The 22,065-nt window shown below is 40.8% G+C and overlaps 6 protein-coding genes across 6 annotated transcripts; 3 read left to right on the forward strand and 3 right to left on the reverse strand.

Annotated features, from left to right (window-relative positions):
- Positions 1-3,882: 3,882 nt before the first annotated feature.
- LOC105268293 (short stature homeobox protein 2-like) lies at positions 3,883-8,620 on the reverse strand. The gene is made up of 4 exons (XM_011307734.1): positions 8,488-8,620; positions 7,804-8,112; positions 4,611-4,847; positions 3,883-4,235 (listed from the first exon to the last, which is right to left on the reverse strand). Exons 1-4 carry the CDS (start codon positions 8,618-8,620, stop codon positions 3,883-3,885), a joined length of 1,032 nt encoding a protein of 343 aa, XP_011306036.1.
- A 1,842-nt stretch (positions 8,621-10,462) lies between these two features.
- On the forward strand, positions 10,463-11,520 carry LOC105268189 (uncharacterized). Its single transcript, XM_011307524.1, has 2 exons — positions 10,463-10,540; positions 10,616-11,520. Exons 1-2 carry the CDS (start codon positions 10,493-10,495, stop codon positions 11,441-11,443), a joined length of 876 nt encoding a protein of 291 aa, XP_011305826.1. The 5' UTR covers positions 10,463-10,492; the 3' UTR covers positions 11,444-11,520.
- Positions 11,521-11,709: 189 nt separating this feature from the next.
- ND-MLRQ (NADH dehydrogenase (ubiquinone) MLRQ subunit) lies at positions 11,710-12,558 on the forward strand. The gene is made up of 3 exons (XM_011307526.1): positions 11,710-11,864; positions 11,947-12,093; positions 12,270-12,558. Exons 1-3 carry the CDS (start codon positions 11,823-11,825, stop codon positions 12,324-12,326), a joined length of 246 nt encoding a protein of 81 aa, XP_011305828.1. The 5' UTR covers positions 11,710-11,822; the 3' UTR covers positions 12,327-12,558.
- A 67-nt stretch (positions 12,559-12,625) lies between these two features.
- Ppcs (phosphopantothenoylcysteine synthetase) lies at positions 12,626-14,294 on the forward strand. Its single transcript, XM_011307528.1, has 5 exons — positions 12,626-13,118; positions 13,190-13,320; positions 13,381-13,687; positions 13,766-13,951; positions 14,015-14,294. The coding sequence occupies exons 1-5, from the start codon at positions 12,990-12,992 to the stop codon at positions 14,195-14,197; spliced, it is 936 nt and encodes a 311-aa protein (XP_011305830.1). The 5' UTR covers positions 12,626-12,989; the 3' UTR covers positions 14,198-14,294.
- On the reverse strand, positions 14,210-17,307 carry Vps16A (vacuolar protein sorting 16). Its single transcript, XM_011307527.1, has 4 exons — positions 17,091-17,307; positions 14,760-16,962; positions 14,548-14,651; positions 14,210-14,477 (listed from the first exon to the last, which is right to left on the reverse strand). The coding sequence occupies exons 1-4, from the start codon at positions 17,144-17,146 to the stop codon at positions 14,333-14,335; spliced, it is 2,508 nt and encodes an 835-aa protein (XP_011305829.1). The 5' UTR covers positions 17,147-17,307; the 3' UTR covers positions 14,210-14,332.
- Positions 17,308-17,391: 84 nt separating this feature from the next.
- On the reverse strand, positions 17,392-21,701 carry LOC105268193 (E3 ubiquitin-protein ligase RNF123). The gene is made up of 4 exons (XM_011307529.1): positions 21,552-21,701; positions 21,358-21,460; positions 21,061-21,269; positions 17,392-20,915 (listed from the first exon to the last, which is right to left on the reverse strand). The coding sequence occupies exons 2-4, from the start codon at positions 21,423-21,425 to the stop codon at positions 17,557-17,559; spliced, it is 3,636 nt and encodes a 1,211-aa protein (XP_011305831.1). The 5' UTR covers positions 21,426-21,460; positions 21,552-21,701; the 3' UTR covers positions 17,392-17,556.
- Positions 21,702-22,065: the final 364 nt, after the last annotated feature.

The following is a 22,065-nucleotide window of genomic DNA, read 5'->3' on the forward strand; positions in this document are numbered from 1 at the left end:
GGTAAATATCAGTCGAGAAAAATCCATTAATAAAAAAAAATAAATAGAGGAATTGAATTTAAACAAAATACCACACGAGTAAATATATTGTTGTATCTTTATTGTTGTTGTTGCATGAAACTAGTAATAGACTGAGCCATACTCATGGTTGGATAATTATTTAACATATTTCTTAATTAATACTACGTTACACTATGTTATTTGTAATTACTATACGGTGTATTATATTTAATCGTAATGTCTCGTGCGGGCAGTTTTCGGAGTGGGTTCTCACCCTTTGGTAAGTTTTCCCTCAAATTAATAGTGTCATTACAACTTTTGGATAATTACTGGTAATTTTTTACTCCCGATTATTCTGATTTTCACATAATTTATCTCCAGATTTATCTGTTCAATTGATATATCCAATGAATGATATCTTTCACCGAAGGGTTTGAACCTCTTGGACTGTTCCTAGTACCTGATTCATCCTCTCCCTGCGACGCGAATTCACCGAATGAAAAACAATTTATCCTGAAACACCTGTGAGCATTTACTTGTCTTTGACGTGTCGTTAATGCATTGTATATTCCTATGGAACAAAACGACGAATACACTGAAGAAAATAATGACAAGAAAAAGAGAAGAGTGTATTAATTCTTCAGCCACTCAATTGATAGTAAAACACTTGTATTATATTCTATGCAGAATGATAACTAGGTAAGCATCGATATAGAAAGAATTTCGTTGTAATTATTATTTGCCACGAGACTTCCAGTTGTTCTCATTTATTTTCTTGTTTTCAGTCATTCTATTACGAATCTAAATGTTGCACGTCAATCATTCAAAAATGTAAATTCATCTTTTTAATATACAAAAGAAAATAAAATATAGTTGCTCTGAAGATGCAGATTGAGCGATATCAGTAATCCCCAATTCCAATAAATTTTCAATAAATCTATAATTTTTATTGAAATATTTTTCAGTATTGCGTTCTGAATTTAAAGAAAATAAAACTAAAAACAAACTGGGAAACCTTGAGACATTCTTAGTGGACATATTCCCTCGACATAAGGGCCTAGAAATGGGGATAAAAGTGGGGGACTAGGGGGACTAGGGGGACTAGGGGGACTAGGGGGACAGAATAAAAGGGAATGAAAAGGCGTAAAGTGTAGGCATCCCCTACCATAGGATAAACGTATTCCTAGTGGAGCTCTGAACGACTTGGCTTAAGTGATTGCTTCTCTTCATTAGATGCCTTTACTGGGTACTTTTCCACCCTCATTCACTTGTATACCATGATACAACTACATACAGGGACAGGTGCTGTAATGACCCGTATCCCTGGAAAACATCCCCCTTTACTCGATTTCATCCCTTAACTGCGACACTATTACGAGAATTGATTCGGCATTAGAACCACCGGAGACCGAAACATTCCGCTCTTTTTCCCCTTCAATTCTTTCCGGAAAAAAAAAATGGAGAAGACACGAATCAAACGAAAATCTTCATTCCCGATTTTCAATCATTCAAGTAAAAAAAAATCCATCGTTTCAATAATTCTCTGTGATGATTAATTATAATTAATGGGGAAAATTGTATAAAAGGAATGATTTTCCAAGTGGAATTAATTCATAATGAAATGAATAATTCTCTTGAATTTATCCATTCACCAGTCGTTAGGATCATCATCATTATTATCTAACTGCACAATGATATCCCCAGAAAACAGTTTTACGACGATCAATTACATTGAGAAGGGAATAATAACGTGGGGTTTTCACCCCTTGAAACGATGAAACATCCAGACCGCAGGAGCACTTATTAATTGTATTTTACTATTTCGTTTAGGGGCGGTCCTGGAAGAATCATCACTCAAGACTTGATCGAAAATTTGTGGAAAATATTATCGGATGGGGGTGAAAATACGCGGTGATTTACGAATAGTGAGAGCCCATGTTGGATTCTCGCCTGTTTGGTATTAAATAATAATACCAGCGATTGCTGCAGAGAGGGTGGGAAATAGAGGCGGTGCGCAAAAGCACTGGTACCTTCACCATTCCCAGCCAGATATATCATCGCCTGGCAGTTATGTGTGTCATGAATTTTAGATTATTCTCAGGATTAGATTAAGGGGCGGGTAAACGTTACGAGTGTATTACTTCAAAGTGCTCGATATCAAATACACCGGTGGGTTTTAATAATTCGATTAAATGTGGTGATTACTTTTTAATCTTTTGATGAAGAGGAATTTTCTTCAGTTGGAAGGATTTAATTAATTAACGTGTGGGTTTATGAAAATATGTCGAAACTGTATCGATGGGGGATTTTCACTCGGTGTAGTAAATATTTCATGGAGAAATACGGAGAGTACTGGATAAAAAATTGAGGAGGAAGATGATAAAAGTCCATGAGAATTCCACGAGCAGTTCACCCCAAATGACGGCCAATTTTCCAGCGATAGAAAAACTTCTTAAAAGTCTGACTGAAATAACGGGTGAATCTCTTCCCTTCTTTTTCATACAGATGAAATTATACCGGGGAACACGAAAATGGGGTTGTATATTATTCAAGCGTCTCGAGGGGTCATTCCCTGGGGTTAAGTGATGTAAAAAGATTTTTTATTTCCTTTTGAATAACACTTGTCACTTGGAGGAATGATATCATTTTAAATAACGCTTTATAGAAAAACGGGGATCTAATTGGAGGAATGGAATTATATTTTTAGATTATATTCAGGCATTATTCCTGAATTTCCACTCAGAACAAGAACTCAGGTACGAATTCCTAAGAAATCCCTGAAAAAAAGGGGAATTCTCGCAAGATTCGAGCCTGCAAACCTAGTGACTACCAGACCCGCGTCCAGACTTGATCCACTTGATCCACTTGATCCACAATTTTCTTCCCCATCAGATCACTAACCTGAACTAACGAATCACCAAGCATAATCATCTCCAAAAAAATGTTCGCCACACCTCATACCCCCGAAAATTTGGTAAATCTTCTGATTAGAGCAAGTCAAAGACAGTAATGGCACGACAAATTGACACTGAAGTCCTCGAGAGGTGGATGAAAATTAGAGAATTCCCATTGGGTTGCTTAGCCAACCCCCTTTACCCCCTTACAACCGACTCTTTGAGTAAACCTGCGGTTGTGAGAGTGTGTGGACCACACACTGACAAAAGTAGATGGAATATGCTGAACGCTGTGTACAAGACTACAGCATAGCACGATATAATGGCGCCCCAGGGACTGGGGAAAGCCTAGATAACACAATTACGCCCCGGTGTGTTGCAGAGGCCCGACGGTTCGCCGGTTCGCTGCTTGATTTATCCGCGTGGCGTTGCGTTATTGCATTAGCGCCCTTCCCCCATTTCCCTCTCCCTCTTGCCACCCCTTTCCACCACTTTTCTTCTCCCACCAACCCTCTAACACCCCCTCCCGCATTGCCAACATTACCACCCCTACAATTTCCTCACTCCCTCACTCTCATGGAACTCTCGATCCATTAGGTTCTCCGCAGTGGAACAAGTCCGAGGTCTGTGTCCACCCGACGGTGAATCATATCTGGAGAATTATGTCTTGGATCTTTCAGAGACACGTAAGCATTTTATCAGACGCGAGTCCAGCTAAATCAAACAGGAATTCAGTAAGGAATTCCACGGAATTCCACGGAGTTCCGTTATCCTGAGACGTGAATTAATAATGAGCCTCGTGAACTCTAGTGTAATTTTTCAGGATTTTTTTAAATATAATTGACGTTTTGGAATTTGGAGTTCCTCTGGTTGGAGTTCGGGTCATCCACTCCGAAAATTATCCCCACATCACAGTCGCCTAGATTTTTCCTCCTCAGCCACACAAAAAAAAAACATCTTTCGTTTTATTAATTACATTAACAGACCTTTAGGAAGGCCTATCAAGCCCGAGTGCTTCCTGATGCCTCCTAGCTTTGAGCCTGAGATCGGCAATTGAACTATTTTTGGATCTCGCTGCTGCAGCGGCTAGAGATGCCGCAAGGCTCAGAGGATGTGCATGAGAGTGGCTGTTCGGTGGTATGCAGAAGAGTCCACCAGCTGCTGCATAATGCAGCACTGCCGGATCAAATGCTGAACCTGGTCCTGATGCTGGTGGATTGACATTGGATGATGGTTGAAGTGGAGGATGAAGTCTCAAGGCCGGAAGATAGGGTGCTACTCGACAGGACTCTAAAGGTGTCGGTGGACTTCTAGGAGCCAGCACCATTCCACCTGCAACTCCTTACCACAAAGAACAAAATTAAGTTCAATAAATTATCCTGTGAATCCAGGAGTTGCTCCATATCGATCAGGAACTCTCGATTAGGAATTCTTCATCTTGAATTCCTAATCGAGCAATTTTATGTTGACGATCGGAATTTAAACCCATAAATTTCACCATGAAAATTATGAATTCAGGATTAGGATTATGACTCGATATGAAAAATCAGGATTAGGATTAGGATTATGATTATTAATAGGATTATGATTACCATTATCAATAGGCTTATTAATAATATTAGGATTAGGATTATAAATAGGATTAGGATTAAGAACGAGAATTCCGAGGTAGAAATTGTAAAATTCACTGAATCGAAAAAAAAATGTCCACGGTACCTTTATGAAGTTGACTCTCGTGCTTTCGACACTTGGCCCTTCGATTTTGAAACCAGACCTGCACCCTCGCTTCGCTCAATCCTAACCGCTGACTCAACTCCTCCCTCATGAATGCGTCCGGGTAGTGAGTCTCGTCAAAGAGTCTTTCCAGTTCGGCAAGCTGCTCCAGGGTAAAGTTTGTTCTTGATCTCCGCTGTTTACCATTGCCACTGCCATTACCACGACAGTTGGCAGTACCTGATCAATTTGCAAATAGCAAAAGGGAGTTAAAAAAAATAAGTATTCACTTCACACCTCATTTCGCACGATGTGTCTTTCCGGGTGATAAATTCCTTCTCCCCTAGTCACGTGCCAACGGCATCTTCACAATTAGGTGAGATCATCTGATCGTCTAGCATTAGACCATCGACCACGGGGAAGACGTAATAATTATTATTCAATCGTCAGTTTGAGGATTTTAAGTCGGATGTGAAAGTTGTGGGATCGAAGTATTTTTCAAGTTGAATTGAAATTTTTTTTAGGTACAACGATTTTTTAGATTAAGATGAAATTTATTTCTACGGGATAAATCATACTTTTTGATTGAAATCCTGTTGGAAATTTTTGTCAGCAGTAGTTTCATGAATTTATAGTTTAATATCCACCTCGTGTGCACCGTAAATGCCATCTCACAAGCTCGTCCCATAACTTTTCTCGATTAAACGCAAATCAAAAAGCAATCTGGCCTTCCCCTTTTCTCGGACGGCTTTTGGCCGGTTGCATTTGTATACTTTTTCTCCCCTAGACCTCCCCTAACACTCGGGTTAAAGTAAAATAATAAATATGAGGAGTTGGTGTGAAAGAAGTGAGGAAGAAATACAAGTGGCGCAGTAGATCAGTCCGGGGTACGGCTGGACCTTACTTTCGACTTTTTCCACTTTATTCTTCTTCTATTTATGGTCCATCGCTTGAACGCCCTTTTTCCACCCCTCGCACATCGGACACTACAAGTTTCACTTGGTCAATCCCCAAATTTATCAATATCCCTCTGTCTTTTATTAACAAAAAAAAAATGTTTCCCAGAAAATTAATCTTTCATGATCATCTCAAATTCCCCAGAAAAATTCCACGAGCTCCAAAAAAAAAAACGTAATGATACCGTCAATTTTCCAGAGTAAATAATAAAATAATTACGACAACAATTACTCAAATAATTATTTAACCCACGATTACGTTCCCCACGTGCCTTTTCCTGTATTTTTTTTCTCATATTTTTTTTTCCTCATATTTCCGGGGTTTAAAAACCATTCGAAGGAATAATCTAAAAAATGTAATTCAGACTGAAAGTTTATAATCCAAGGACCACTGCAACTGGAATTTCTAATGAGATAATTAAATCGAAATTGACAATGCTGAAACGAGTTTTACGTTGTGATTTTGATTCAACATACGATGAAATAAACGACAGCTATTGCCGTATATATTGCCTCTGCTACACTGGGAGAAAACCCGAGGCAATCACACTCGGACACAAGGGGTTGCTAATTCAATTATTGTGGCGCCCTCTCCGGCATCCCCTTCAGGGCATTTTTTTTTCCTCGGTTTGTTTTATTTTTTGCGGGACGAAATCATCCGGCATTTACCCTCGACCCCCTGCATATGCCTCGTTTGGGTTTCATGAATTGTAGAGGATTTAATTTTCATTGTTGCTTTGGGGAGTCTTATGCCCCCGAAATATCAATAAAATTCGTTTCCAATTTTTAATGCAAATTTAATACGACAGCATTTTATTTCTTGAAATTCCATCGCTCTCCGATATTTTTAATATTTCTATCTTGACATTTACATTATTTATTTTTATTTCAACACTAAAAACCAAAATTAACATTTTCAATACACCTGAGATTCTTGAATCGATTCAATTAATTAATTATCTTGTGTACAATTGATTCCCCTTGTAGAATCAATTTCCATAAGAAGTTGATGAGTTGAAACGACAGGTTGAATTTATCTGTATTAAAAAGACGTGAAAGAATTTCCAGACGATGTTGAATTAAAGTTGATTGTGTTGAACTAAAATGTTGAATTAATTTCTGTCGAGCAGGCACGTCTTAACACAAATGTCTCAATTTTTTTTGAGAATTTTCCCCCTTACGAAATAAGTATCAAAGTAATAATAACGAGTGACGCCGCGAGGTGAGAATACACTCGAGCAATTATACCAGTACACAACGTAATTAATGGGCACTTAATGCAAAGTAAGTATGAGACTTCTATGAAGACTTTGCAAGTTGGATGAGAAACTTGACGGTGGGATTAAGAACCCTTGACGAAGACCTCTGGTGATTTATATAATTTAGGCAAGTGCCGAGGTGCTATTTTATAAGACATCGTTAGTCAGAGGGGCATTTCACCTTAATCACCCCAAAGGCCACCCCCTTCACCCCTGCGAGACTTCAGGAAAATTTACCTAATACACCCTCCACTTACTCTCCGCATAATGTACCGGTTTTAATCAATTAGTCAATTGAATTACGCAATTAGATAAAATTGCACTTCAAATTTATTTTTGAATTCAAATCGTTGGTTCGGATTTTCCAGAAAAAAATTCTCGTCGAAATTTTTTTATCTCTCGAGGGTGAACACGAGGGATGACTCGACAGTCCCTTGAAGGGCTCATAACCTTGAGTCGTCAGAGATCATTACATTTGTACTCGTTACACCGTCGGGTCGATCACATCTGAGCTTTATTGGCACAATCTCGTGAATAATAAAACAACGGATAGGCCCTGACCTTCCGGAAGATCCATTCCAGCCCTTGAAACGCATCATGTACTTTCAATAAATTTATAACAACGATTTAATATGAATAAATACCTGAGTACCTGATTTAATTGAAATCTGCAGCTTAAAATATCAATTGATCACAATCTCCTAAACACCTGATTTTGCATTTTTTTACACTCCAGTTTCCCGCGAATATCTCGGAATAGGAGGGAGATAGAAAATTTTTTTATGTACATTTTTTGTAGAGAATGATGGCGGCTAGAAAAAAGGTATTTATGAAAATTTTGCTGTCTCCCTTCGGAGCGAGGATATCTCCGAAAAACTGATCGAAAAAAAATGCTCGTTGGGATTGAGTGAAAATTCTGAGATTTCAATTAATTCTGGATCTGTCGGTGGATTTAATTATTGTTTAATCAGGTAGACTCACTCTTGTTGCTCTCCTCGTGCTTTTGACATTGTCCCTCTGCTGTTAATTCATTGACTGATGTTTTTATTTCAGAATTGATCACTGGACTGGGCGAGCGATCCTGAACCGCTGGTGGAGATGGACTGCAGCCCAGGAGTTTTCTCACTGACAATTTCAATTCCGGGGGCTTCAAGGGTACTGACAATTCCCCATTATCCTTCGGAATTTTAGTGGACAGATCCTCAGGCTGGAGACGAGATTCCGGGGAATTCGGCTCTGACGTTTCCACACTAGCAATTTCACCCAGTCCCTCCGAGGGTGAAGTATCATCTGAAAAAATCAATACCCTCTTAATTAATTATCCCCCACTTAAAAAAATTATCACACTCCCCGAGTGTCAAAATCATAAACGAATAGCCGTGAAAAAAATTCCCCCCTCAATCCCCCTCTCATCGGAATTCTAAATAACATTTAATTATTGCGAAAGAAAAAAATCACTAGAAACTAGATTCTTTTGACACATTTTCGCACAAATAAACCACAATTACACCACTAAAAAAATATATTAATAACCGAATTAATGAGAATAAAAAGGGATTTGCAGTGAAATAGTTGATAATCACTGGCACAAACTGTAATGATAAAAAATTTCACTGAATTATGGTATGATCAGTGAAAAATGTATTGTATAAATAAAAATCATACGATTAGAGTTTGAGTTGTCAACGGATCCAATGAGATGTGCAACACTGAGTGTAATATTTCCATTGGCACACTTTGACGGTTTGACATTGGCATGATGAAAGCTCTTTGACACAAACTGGGCTAGCTGCTCCATATCCAAGATGATAACACATTGGGGGCGATCCAGCGCCCGACGCTAACGTAACTCAACATACCGACGGATTCAGCTGGATTTTTCGATATAAAATAGCGTCGGGACGCCACGCGTCCCCCAGTGCCGCCATTGGACCGCCGGCCAATAGAAATTCACGGGGAGGCGTTGCCGATGGTTTACACCCACTTTACCCCACCAAATTCACCCCTCAAATCCACCATATCACGCCCCTCCCACCGGTATCCACTTTAACGTGAAAATCTCGTCATTAGCATTTCAACCATTTTAAATAAAACTCGTATACCGCACTTGTCGAATCTTTACGGATGTCCTCGAATTGTTGTTGCTTCATTCTCAATATTTTTTTTAAATATTACATCGAAAAATTAATGACAAGTCCAATAAATATTCAAAATTTATTCTCGAAATTGTTTTTTTTTACAGAAAATAAAATATTATTTATTCATCGGGTATTTTAATGGCGTAATTTCTGGTAATGAATGGCGGAGTAATTTAATAAAAAATGTAATAAAGTATGAGTGAAATGAAAATTGAGATTTTCTGTCGAAGATAATTTTTAAAATTGATAAATTCCTATTTTTTCGTTTATTTTTTAAATAATGATAATTTCTTCTTAAAATTTTCTCTCGCCAGGAGCGTACCCCATTGCCCCCTATTTGTCAAATCCACCAATATTTAAATCCGATTGCATTACCGTGAGTGTAATTGTCGGTGCAAACAACCCCAACCCCTAAAAATAGCCGAAGCGTGACAAAGAGAGTATGAAATCCCCCAGTGAATCCAGTACTTGTACATGAAATCTACATGTCCATTGGAAAATCTGTGGAGGGGGTTGGTACAGGGTAAAATCAACAAATATAACTGAAGCCATACCCGAAAATCCCGGGGGCCAATCAGGTACCCCATGTGATTACCTTAACGAGAAATCCGATTACTTATTCATTCCCCCTAACTCGGAAATGAGTTTAACTAATCGTTTAATTCGGTCGCACGGTAATTGGAACGGGAGAAGTTGAAGAGATTGCGCAGGAGGATTGGATCACATCCGGTGTGTATCGAGGTAAATGTGTACGAGGGGGTAAAATTTGGTAGGGGAAAGTGGGAGGGGGGGAGGGGGTAAAGCGAAAAGGCCTCGTTCAATTCAATTACGTAATGAATTGTCGTGTCTTGAGTAAACACCCTTCCACCAAAAGAGGGGGATGTAGCTTGTCGACTGGTGGAGTTACCGTTGGTGATGGGGTGGCTGAAGGGGGTGTTGAATCAATCTACACGAGAGCATTTCACGTTATTGGGAGTTGAAATACCAGAGGAAGCTATGGAATTCTGTTGTGATAGCTGGTCGGGGGTTTCGAGGTGTCTAGGAGTCCCGTGTGTCGAGGTGTCTATGGAATTATGATGAATAAATCATATCCTGGGACGAGAATTGTTAGGGGATATGTTCATGCGAAATTACCGATTTTTTGGTGATCGGTGGTGCGGGAAATGGAAATTTTACCGGTTTTTTATGCTGGAGGCGTTTTAGGGTTTTGGGGAATTTCTTTTGTACTTCTTTTGGTTTTAACGAGGTAACGGCGGGAGATAGACAGATTTTTGTAGGAACCTTTTTTGGAGGGCTTTTTGAGGGCTCGGGAAAAGGTTATTTTGGAAATTTTTGTATTTCCAGTGGTTTTGGAGATATATTCGATAGAAGAATTCAATGGTTTCGAGTTGTTCTCGCAAATTTCTACGGAGTAATTACTCCAATTAGAATGCAATGAAGATGTTAATTGATGATGATTAAAAAATATATAGAATCAATTTTAAAAAACTGAGAATGTGAAAACGATTCTCAGTTTTTTATCATCCGTCAAAATGTTTGGAGCGTCAGTAAAAATTTCCAGTGGATTATACAAAAAAATGGTAAATCCCTGAAATAAACTTTTAAATAAACAAAAAAATTTGGATAATAATTTGAATGATGGTACTCACCTCCAGGTTAATTTCAAGCCTCTGAGCAAGAATTTTTGGACGAGAAAACAGAGGCCAAAAAAATTATCACCACCGGAAAATCCTCCAGTGGCCGGATGCGGAGAATCACCCTCAAAATGTCGTGACCCACATTTTGGAAAGCCTCTCCCACGACCAAAAAAATCTCTCCTGAATTTTTGCCGAGGAAAATCCGTGATAAAACAAAAGCCATCGAACTGCGACGAAAAAGAATGCGAAAAACGTGAGACATTTCTGGAGTATCTCTTCGGAAAAAAATGGAAAACCCCCGAAAAATCATTGCCTCGAGTAAAATACACCCTGTGCTGTGAGCTATCATCCCCAAAATTCCAGGAACTCCTGGAGCCCCAGCCAAGACCTCCACCGGAATTCCCACCCCCGAAGGCAGTAAACACCCGAAAATTCGTTGAAAAATCCCAGAAAATTCCATTCGACTGCTCAGCAGCTGAACTTTTTGCCCATCAATTCTCCCACGATTCAACTCAAGGTCACAAAATTCAAGCATTCAGAATTCCCTTTGAAGAAATGAGACCCCCACCGAATATCAAAGAAAAATTTACCTGCCAATCTGGAATTGATTACGAGAATGTTTTAACGCCGATGAAGAGAAATAATAGCGTGGAGTCAAGAAAAGTGGAAAGAATTTCAAAATTTGCCGGTGAAATTCCAAAACCACCCTCTACGAAATTCAATGCCGAGGGCTCGTGCGATTTTCACCCAAAAAATGTCACGAGAACTTCAAGAGTCGAAAAATTGAAGGCCCTGGTCACCAGTGCCAAATACTGTCCCCTACCCAATTTCAAGACCTCTAAATAATCCGCGAATAATTCAATTAAACAATAAAAAAATTAAATAAATTTTATCTCATTAAAATAATATAATATCTAAATAAATTATCCGTCTGGTGCAAAATAATTTTCATCAAGTATAAAATCAATCGATAATTACTAAACTCCGTTAAAATAAATTATTATTAAAAATTATAAATTAAATACCATTGAGGATCTTCTACAGGTTTCTATATGACCATCGGCAGAGAATAATTGCAGATGTCGTTGAAAATTGTCGGGAAAATTCGAAATGCGTGCGCATTTCCCTCTCCACTTCCAACCTCAAAGAAAAAATTTGTGGAGAAATCTGAGTTGAGGTCTACAATAAACAATTAGCAAATAATAATAACGATAAATCAGCCACCATGCAGGGAATGTCGATGAAATCAATCCTGAAAAATCCATCTGTACGTAAAAATTATTTTAATCATCCGAATTCTTTGAATTTTTGTCAGATCAGAATTGAGTTACATCACTGCTGATTTACAGCTGATCCCGTTGTTCACCTGCTTTGGAATTGGTCTCGTTGGATCAGCGGCTTATCTTTTACGTTTGGCAGTTGCCAATCCCGATGTATCTTGGCAGCCAAAAAAAAATCCTGAGCCATGGCAGGCGTACAAGAACAAGGAGTACAAGGTATGAATTTATTTCAACACAAAAAAAAATCTCAAACAAAAATCAGAATTTTGTCTTTACTGTCAACTCTAGACAAAAAATTGAATGAATAAAAAAAAAATTGAGACAGTTCTCCAATTCGAAAATCAATTCAAAATGATAATTGATCTTGAAAAATTGATATATTTTTTTTTCAGCTTATCTCGATAGCTGATACAAATAAAGTCGACAAAGTCAAGATCCCAGAGTACTAAATCTATTATCCATGTAAGATTAATCTTAGGGATGTAGTAACTCTAATTGCTCTTTAAGCTGATGCTCAGCTGCAGGAATATTGTGATTGCAAAAACAATTAAACACTCATCGTTTCTCCATTGAATATACCAATCGATCTCTCTGCATCTCCAGCAGCTTGATGAGGATATTATTATTAAGGAGATAATGTTGTTTCCAGAGTGAAAAATAAAGTGTAAAAATATCCATTAATTCTGATTGCGTCATTTTATCAAGCCGTACCGCAAAAATAAATCTATCCAATTCAGTTCAACGTAAATAATTACTAAACAATTCGTTTAATATCCAATTACAATTCCTAATGAACAGCTGATCTGTTTCTTCTACTGGAATCCACTCTTCCCCTCCCATTTTCATTCCCAAATTAAAAAAAAATATAATTAATCCCCTAAACTCGTTTGAAGTCACGTCTAAAGTCCAGAAGACACGAATAAATTAATTTGTACAATTAAAAAAGTCTGTGTAACCTTGATGACAGTTGAGGTTATGTAACAACAAATTGTAAAAATCTCCAGAAACTTGAGTGTTCATTGTCCATGATAAATTGCCGTAAAATATTGTTTAAAATAAAAATTACAATTTCTTTATAATTCTTTTGATTTTGAGAGATAAAATAGTGAGTGATGGAGCCAAACTGGGAAGAATTCTACGCGAATCAACCAAAACCCATGGATTTGGAGACCAGCAAAAAATTGTTGAAGGATTTCGTTGAAAATTGCGCTGATAAAGACACGAGAATAGCTCTCGTCACAGTAAATATATTTTATTAAATTTCCATTATGTCTGGTCTACGTCTGGGTGAGAAAATAATTCATAATTCCAGAGTGGAGGTACGACAGTTCCCCTGGAGCACAACACTGTGAGATTCGTTGATAATTTCTCAGCAGGAACCAGAGGTTCCATTTCCACTGAATTTTTCCTGGAGCAAGGATATGCTGTTATATTTATACACAGGTGAGTCAATTAATTTGCCATTGTCTCAAAAAAAAAGTTTATCCAAAAATTATTTGTCAGAACAAAATCGTTGGAGCCATTCTCGAGGCACTTTATAGGCCAAAAATTCCTGGACATGTTGGAATTTGATGAGGGGAAAGGGAAATTGATGGTTTCTGAAAAATATTCGGAATCGGTTGCTCACGTTCTGATGAAGTACAAAAGTGCTCTCAAACAAGGGAAATTACTGCAGCTGAGTTTTACAACTTTATCGGATTATCTCTGGCTGTTGAGATCAGCTTCCCAGGCCCTCGCACCTTTAGAGAAACGAGTTATTTTATATTTAGCTGCTGCAGTCGCTGATTTTTACGTTCCCTCGAACCAAATGGTAATTTTTAAGAGGAAAAAAACGAATGATTCCACTTACAACGAAAATCACTCGTCAGTATTAATTTATTTATTACAGTCTGTCCATAAAATTGGGTCTGACGTTGGGCCTCCGAAGATAGCTCTTCAATTAGTTCCAAAAATATTGAAACCTCTGGTGAATCTTTGGGTTCCCAAAGCCTTCGTCGTCTCCTTCAAACTAGAGACTGACGAGAATTTATTGATTACTAAATCCAGAGCTGCCCTGAAGAACTACAATCACAAGGTAAATCTCATGTTGAAAAATTCTCTTCAGCAATAATTTATTCTCTTAAATATCATTCCACAGTTGGTGATAGGGAATATGCTTCAGAATCGAAAGCAACAGGTGACGATTGTTGAAAAAAATCGAGACTACACTATTTCATTGACACCTGAACAGATGGATCAAGGAGAAGAAATCGAGAAGTACATAATTTCTGATTTAGTCAAAAGACACAGTGAATTTTTGACAGCCACAGAAACCAGTTGATCTCCACTGAAATTATTTAAATGATTAATTTTATTTCAGTACACCTATTAAATAATTATGTACAAAATTCATATGAAGAATTTCTATTGTAAAGGGATTTTATCTGGAGTAATATTTTTTTTAATTCATTATTATTTATTTTCCATTCCTCAGACTAGTGATCATTCCATTGATTTTCTCTGCGAGGGGACGATCCGAGGAACTGCATTGGGCTAGCACAAATGATAGAGCTGATGAGTCTTTTTGCTCGAATGCTGTCTGAGCAGCTTCTGACAACATCCTGTCAAAAAATAAATTATTCAGAAACACTCCAAGGAGAAGTGGAAGAAATTGAAATTTAAATTACACACCCCATTTTTGCAAAGTACTTGATCTTCAATTCATCTTTAACTCTCGGTAAATATTTTTTCGCCTCCAATCTGCTTCCGTATTTCAGGCACTCATCAATGAATGGCTGAAAATTATTCAAATCAATTCTGATTAGATAAAAAATTATTCAATAGAAGAAAAAAATTTTGTAAATTCAATGGATTTTAAACCCCAGGAATTTTTTTATGATCACCTCGTATCCAATCGGTGATTTTTTACCCTTGGAAAATTTCTCGAGGTCACTCCAGAGTCCCTTTTCAGCGAGACATTGAATCCTCAGCCACCAGTACCGTCTGTCTGGTATTTTATACTCGGACCTCAAATTCTCAGCCAATTTTATTTCATTCTGCAGCAATAGTAGCTTGACAGTGTCGTGGACAGATTTTCCAACGATCTGCTCCCTGAGGGTGTCCTCCAGAGATCTCTGATGCTTCAGCAATTTCACTTGCTCCTCAGTCAACGCAGCATTCATGTCGAATCTTCCCATTTTTAATTTTTCCTGTGCATTTTTAAGAAGTGCCTCACGAGTTTGAATATTCTTTGGATTGTAACTCTCTTTGATGTACCACAAAGCCTGAGCATGAAAGTCATCATGCATGACATAAATATCCAGTAACGCCTCCCTGTTATGACTCTGGCAATACTTGACATAAAGACTCATAGCCAGAGGACAATGTTTGATGGACATTTCAAAATTAGCAAGAGACATATTCTTCTGGAAATACAGAATAACAGTATAAACTAGATCGGTATTTCCACTCTCCACAGCCTTGTCCAGGGCAGCCTGTTCGACCCCAAGCTTCAGAAGTAGCGGCACCTGGAGCTGAGCCCGAGGTTCATAATCAATGAGTTTGATGGCCAATTGCTTTCTCCCACAGTCAGCCGCTTTCTGCGCAATATCCGAATAAGAAACCCCCGGGGCGTACCCCAATTTCGCAGCTATTTCCTCTGCAATCTGTTCTTTATCAAGAACAGTCTGCTTGACCTTGTAACAGGCCCAGTGCGCCAATATTCTGCTCTCTCCATCTACCTCAGGCATCTGCAGATGTTTCGCTATCTGAATACTCAAATAATAATGTCTCCTGACAACTAGTCTGTCCAGGAGTACCTGAGGAGTCAGCATATCCAATTGAGTGAATGTCAGGGGAATTCCAATGGCTGGATGACGAACAGCATTGAGAACCCGAAGAATTCTGCACATCGTGACGTACCTCTCTGGATTGATAGTCTTTGAGAAACCCTTTCCAAATTTTGCTGCTCTCATCAGGAGCTTTTGGGTGTCTGGATTGAATTCGTGGCTCGCTGCATTGACGCAGTCCTTGATGGCAGAATCCAATTTGTCCTTGACGAGATCAATATAACTATCAGCCTTGTGACTCCTCTTCTGGAACTGCCTGGATGCCTCGAGAAGATAAGAGGCAGGATCTGTTGAATTTATCCTGAAGATTCTCTGCACGACATTGGGAACTTTCTGGATCATCTCGTGACTGCTCCCAGAGATGATCCTCACGCCGTCAACCTCGGAGATCAGGTGGAGAGATGAATCGTAAGAATAGACAATAGTATCTCCACTTCTTCCAGCAATCAAGAGAGTAGAATTGAAAATACAGACAACAGCCTCGACTCCACACCAGGAGATCGAGGTTGAGGGGTCGGTGAGGCTTGTCTGGACCTCGGTGTACTTGTTCTTCAGGTCTGACGAGCCCAGCCAGAGGTGTCCAGTATCTCCGAGAAGTGCAATATGCTGATGGCTAGCTGAAACAGCCATTGCCCTGACATTGGAGACTTTGGAGTTGAAGAGGGCTGAGAACGGAATGGGAGCTGGGGTTTTGCCCATGTGGTGCACCTGATAAATTCCATTCTGATTCGAGACGATTACCTGACTCTGTCTCTCGTGCCTGATCACTACCCAGGAGTCTATGGGACCTCCTAGCTTCGGAATCTCCGGGAGTTGACGTACTTTAGGCTCCGATATATTATTAACAAGAAAAATTGCATTGGTGGATGTCAAAACTGCTATTCCAGTGCCACTCACTGTCGTGAAGAACTTGCAGTCGATGACTTTTGTATTCTTGGCTTCGTTTCCCATGTCGAAGGAGCGTTGGTACACCCCAAAGAGATCATAAAGGAGGATCTTCCCGTCATCCTGAACGCACAGGAGCTCCTCCTGGTGGGACCATCCCAGATCCACCAGCTGTCCACTGTTCCAGGTGAATTTTGAAAAGAGCTTACCCGAGGAAAAGTAAAGGGAGACTATCGGCTTCGTCGAGCCCTGGATTTTCACGAATTTCCTGGGGTTTCGAGTGATGGCTATGGTACCTCCGTACGGCGAGGGCACCACCAGGTTTTCATGGATCACCTCTCGCTGGAACTCCAGGGGGTACAGCTCGAATTTTCTACAGGTTTTTACAGAGATAATTATTTATTAATTAGTATTGAGGTTCATCACCATTTATTTTACTTCAATCCTTCTCATTACAAATTTTTCCAGGGGATGAGGTCAGGGTCGAGTTATTGTAATTACCTGAAGTACGTGTCTCTCCCTAGGGGAAACCAGTCTGCAGTTAACATCACAGACATGACGATTTCGATTTGAAATACTTCAAAATAATATCATCTTCGTGATTTTTTTTGGTTAGGAGTGCTTGACAGCTCCTCCAGTGATGGACGTGACACAAGACTAAATCCGTGGCTCCAGCATTCCAGCGTTCGACAGTTCTGAATTAAAAAAACGAATCCAAGGATCGAAACAAAAAAAATACTGGAGAAAACTTGTCAAAGAGAATGCATTATTAAAAAATAATAAAAAAATTTCGGAACATTGATTTTATATTTATAACAATAGAGAATCAAATGATGGATTTAAATTCTCAAAAACATTTTTATTCATCACAATTCAGTTAAACATTCGTCTGACCAACGATAAATTTAATTTCCCCACCTCACGTGTTCTTCCGCCTGTCATTCCTGAATCTTCCAATCCACTGATATCACGACGAGCTAGAGGACGACCTAACGAGACTAGAAGTGAAATCATGAATGAGAGTTTTATTGAGGTCATAGACCTGAGTAATCGTGGTCTTGCAGAAGAAGCACTCCCGACTGTTCAAGAGATGTCGATCAATGCATACTCTGCACGATTTATGATTGCAGGGTTTAAAAGTGGCGCCATTAGGATAGGCATAGCAGATGATGCAGGTATCATCGTCATCGCTGAGGAGTCGATTGTCCGGTAGAAGTACTCGTTTGGACTCCAGATACATCAACATGGCCTTGACACTGTCAATTTCCTCCAGACTGACATCCCCCGCGTACGAACCCAGTGAAAACGTCTTGACATTCTTATCGATTTTCCTCTTGGACTCGTCTTCACCGAGGACAAAGTACAAAGAGCTCATCTGAAAGCTCGGTTCCGTCAGCAAAGCCCTGGTGATCCTCGGGATATTCCCGGGATCCTTGTCCCCAGCCATATCACCTCTCAACAGGGCAATAAGAATTCCAGTAACAGCAGCCAAAATGGGAAAATGATCGATGCTCTCCAGGTCGGGAATCTCCAGGAGAACGACGTGCTGGAAACAACTCGTCTGTGAGCTCACTCTATTTAGAATCTGGCAGAGAAGCTGGCATAGCCTTGCCAGGAGATTCTCACTGGAGCTTTGAGTGTCATCACCAAAAATACTCGGTGCAACATTGGCAATCATTTCGATTACCCTCAACAGGGAAATAGCAAGATCAAAACAAGTGGCGCATATCTTGAGCTGTCTGGACTCAATGAAAACTCTCTCCGGTCTGGAGGAGACATTGTGAATCTCCTGGACCATGCTGATGAACTCGGAGAAGGCCCAGTTCATCTGATTCAGAAGTGAATTTAAAAAGAGAGTTGTCGCCTTGGGATTGTCCACCAGAATGTCCCTCACGTGCATCTGATACATGACAGAGGGACAGGGTTTTATCGGCTGGGATATAGACTCCTGCTGGAGCATCTTCGGGCCGATCTTCCTCGCGAGGTGTGGACTCTTCTCGTACCTAAAGGCAAATCCATGTCCCTGCCAGAATCTCACAAGGACCCAATTGGATTGGGCCCAGGCACGATTTTCATACGGTCGGAGAACATTCGTCACGAATTTTATCCTAGACTCTCTGGGTATTTCCTCGAGAGCCTTGAGAGTCAGGGAATTCGAGGTGAACCCAGCGAGGGTGAGGATCAGCGTGTCCTTGGCGATGGCGTGAACAATTCTGGGGTCTAGGAAGTGATCGCAGAGAAATTGGGCGATCTCTCGAAGCATTTCTTCGTATCCTCTGATATTCTCGATGGGTGCGGTGGGATGCAAGTGGCTCTTCAGTCCCACCGAGAGATCTGCCAGGGCCTCCAGGTAGAAATCCGGGACAAATCTGAACATATTCCCCTCGAGACTCGCCTTCTTCAGGGTCAGGGTGACGACATTGAGCAGCCATGCAAGCTGCGACTGCTTCTCCCTGGAGTAAACAGCTGCCCTCACCCACGCCATGTGTCTCGCTTGCTCCGAGAGTTTTGTATTGAATACAGCAATCGTCCTGAGCAATTCCGTCTGAACCCCGACGTCGGGATCCTTCGTCCTCTTCAGGGCGTCGAGCCTGGCCTTCACCTCGGACATCGCGCTGACGTACTCGCTCATGCTGTCTCGCAGATTCGCCACTTTTGCTATTTGTTTCTTCGCAGCTGCGTGATAGAACAGTATCACGTCCTCCAGGAGTTCCAGCAGGGACACTGCAGAGTCCGCAGAACCCGCAGGCAGGGGTTTATCCTCACCGACGAATGTGGGGTAACCCAGGATAATGGGAGAACCACCTGGAGTCGAGGTATTGATATTGAGGATTCGTGTTGTTCCTGGAATCACGACAGATACCTCCCCGACCCTTCCGGGACCACCGACAAAGGTATTTGTGTCTGTCGCTTTCTCCAGGGAGAGGATCACCTCGTGATCGGGCCCCAGGTGGTGGATCAACTCGTTTTTATACGTTTTATTTAGATACGATAAAACGCCCCCGAGACGATCGATGTCCGAGTAATTTATCGAGGAGTCATAGAATACCCTGCAGGGGACGAACACCGGGGATATCCCGACTTCCCTCTCCCAGAGTATCCGGAAGGCAACGAGTAACCGATGAAAGCAGCAGACAGTGATCTGCAGGGGAGTTCTGCTGGCGATGAGGTTCTCCTGGACAAATCTCCGGAATTTCTTCAAGAAAATTGTCCTCGAGGACGAGGTGGTTGATGTGCCATCGGAATTATCGAGGAAAGTGATGAGTAGATCGACCTGGAGGGCCTCTACCTCGGCGATGGCTGACTTGATTGTCTCGCAGGCGTCGGTGTAGCTTTGTCTATTGACCTCGACGGAGAGATCTTGTGGCGTCGTCTCCCACCAGGTCTTCTCGACGATGTCGACAAAACCTGCCTCATCCAGAGGCTTGACGTGAATGAAATTGGCGAACCGGACGCGATCGAAGAGAACATTCTGGAGAAGATACTGTCTTGTTCGTGGATGACGACAGAGACTCGTCAAGAGTCGAAGGCTCCTGCACTGGTCGGGATAATCGAGCCTCAGAGACACGTGCCTGAAGGCTGATAATAGGTACACGACGCTGCCCTCGAGGCAGGCCTTCATCTCATGGCTCTCCAGGTGTGTCCAGAGGACATCCAAACAGATCTGGAGCTTCGAGGGCTCGAGATCGTCGACGAGGGGGAGAAAAACTGATTCTATGATGTAGGGGATTGTCAGAAGCGGCCCCAGCTCCTGGAGAATCGACCTGGACAGACATGAGAGGTACGTTCTGGAGGACATCGACGGGGGATCGGGTGGAGATTCCTCAGGGGCCGTCTCCAGGCTCATCTGGCCGATCAGACGTTCGAACCAGAGGACGAGGAGTTTTGAGCGACGGAGGGACGCCTCTGGGGCTCCCTCCAGGGTCTCGTACCCTGGGATCGGGTATCTGAATGGCGTTGAGCCGAAATTCGCCGTGAGATTCTCCGTAAATGCCAGAGAGACTGTCGGAAAATACGCAACACCAGCACCTGTTGTTATTCCCTCGAAGGCAGTTCCCAGGGATCGACCATTCCTGTAGAACGAGATCTTGGCTGAGTCCAGGTCCAGGGCGCAACCGATTATGTCACCTGACAGCCACGGCTCACCGTATTTGTGGGTTGATACGTTCCATTTACGCACTCTGTTGCCGTCGTAGGAATACGAATTGATCGTGTCACCTACTCCGTTCTCTTGACTAAATTTACAGTGCGCTGTACCCCAGCCTATCTGCATCACTCCCTTGGAACCGAGCTGCAGCTCGTACATCCATTTGCCGGAATATAAACCTGAAGAAATCAAACGTTGATTGATGGAAAAATTGCATTTTTTAAAATAATTTAATCAATTAACTAATTAATATTCTTCTAGATCGTTCTCTGGGGTTGGGTAATTTTTTTTTTAAACGAATAATGAATAAAAAATAGTGCCTACCAGTATTGGCACGAAGAGTGCTGAAATTACTCTGGGAGTTGACACTTAAACGATCTGGTGTGACAATGACAAGTCCATGATGAGTGGAAACATCGAAGCATACGGGTTTGGGGCCCAATCGGCCAGGGCGGGGGTCTTCAGAGGGATCATCTGGTATGGTAAGGGCGGATTTCATGAACTCATAAGCCACCCGGAGACTCTCCGAAGGCCTGACAAATATTTAAAAAAATGATCTCACGATGTCCAGGAGGAATAATTAAAAAAAAAATCAATTTGTTTGATAATTTTGTCATTCACCTGGAAGAGTTCTCGGTGACGACCCCTTCCCCGAAAATCGCTGTCAATATGTCACTCGCCTGCATCATGAACACCTACGAAAAATCTGGTGGCATTTTATCACCTGGAATTCGTAGAAACTGTCAATTTCTGTCAATTTTTCTGTCTACGGAATTCACGACGGACAATTTTATTTTATTTCTCAGATAATTTACCTGTCAGTTGCTGGCAGGTTATGATTGCTGGGAATTTTCAATCGCCAGGTTCAGAGAGACCTGACCAGAGATGACAGGAGGTGACAGGTCACATTGTCAGGATCAGCTGATTTTGTGATTCCTTCAGGATCAACTGTCAGGGGTGGGAATTTTCAGTGCAATATCGATATTTTGAATATCGATTATTTTTACGTACGATACATCGTCTTTTGTATCGATACACCAGATGCATCGATATGTTTCTTGCAAACAATCGAAATATTCAAAAATTGTTATTATTATTATTTTATTTATGAATTTTTATTTGTTTAACTTAAATGGTGCCGACTGTAGAACGAGCGGAAGGGGGAAGCCACATCTTGGGGAATTTCAATGAAAAAAATTAATCAATGCATTAAAGATATACCACTAATGAATTTAAATTTTTAAATGGGTGCGTTGTCCTAGTGGTAACGTGCTCGACTGGCACGCCGGCGGCCCGGGTTCAATCCCGGCAACATTCATTTTTTTTTTT

The sequence above is a fragment of the Fopius arisanus genome, unplaced genomic scaffold (genome assembly GCF_000806365.1).
Source record: "Fopius arisanus strain USDA-PBARC FA_bdor unplaced genomic scaffold, ASM80636v1 scaffold00055, whole genome shotgun sequence".
NCBI lineage: Eukaryota > Metazoa > Arthropoda > Insecta > Hymenoptera > Braconidae > Fopius > Fopius arisanus.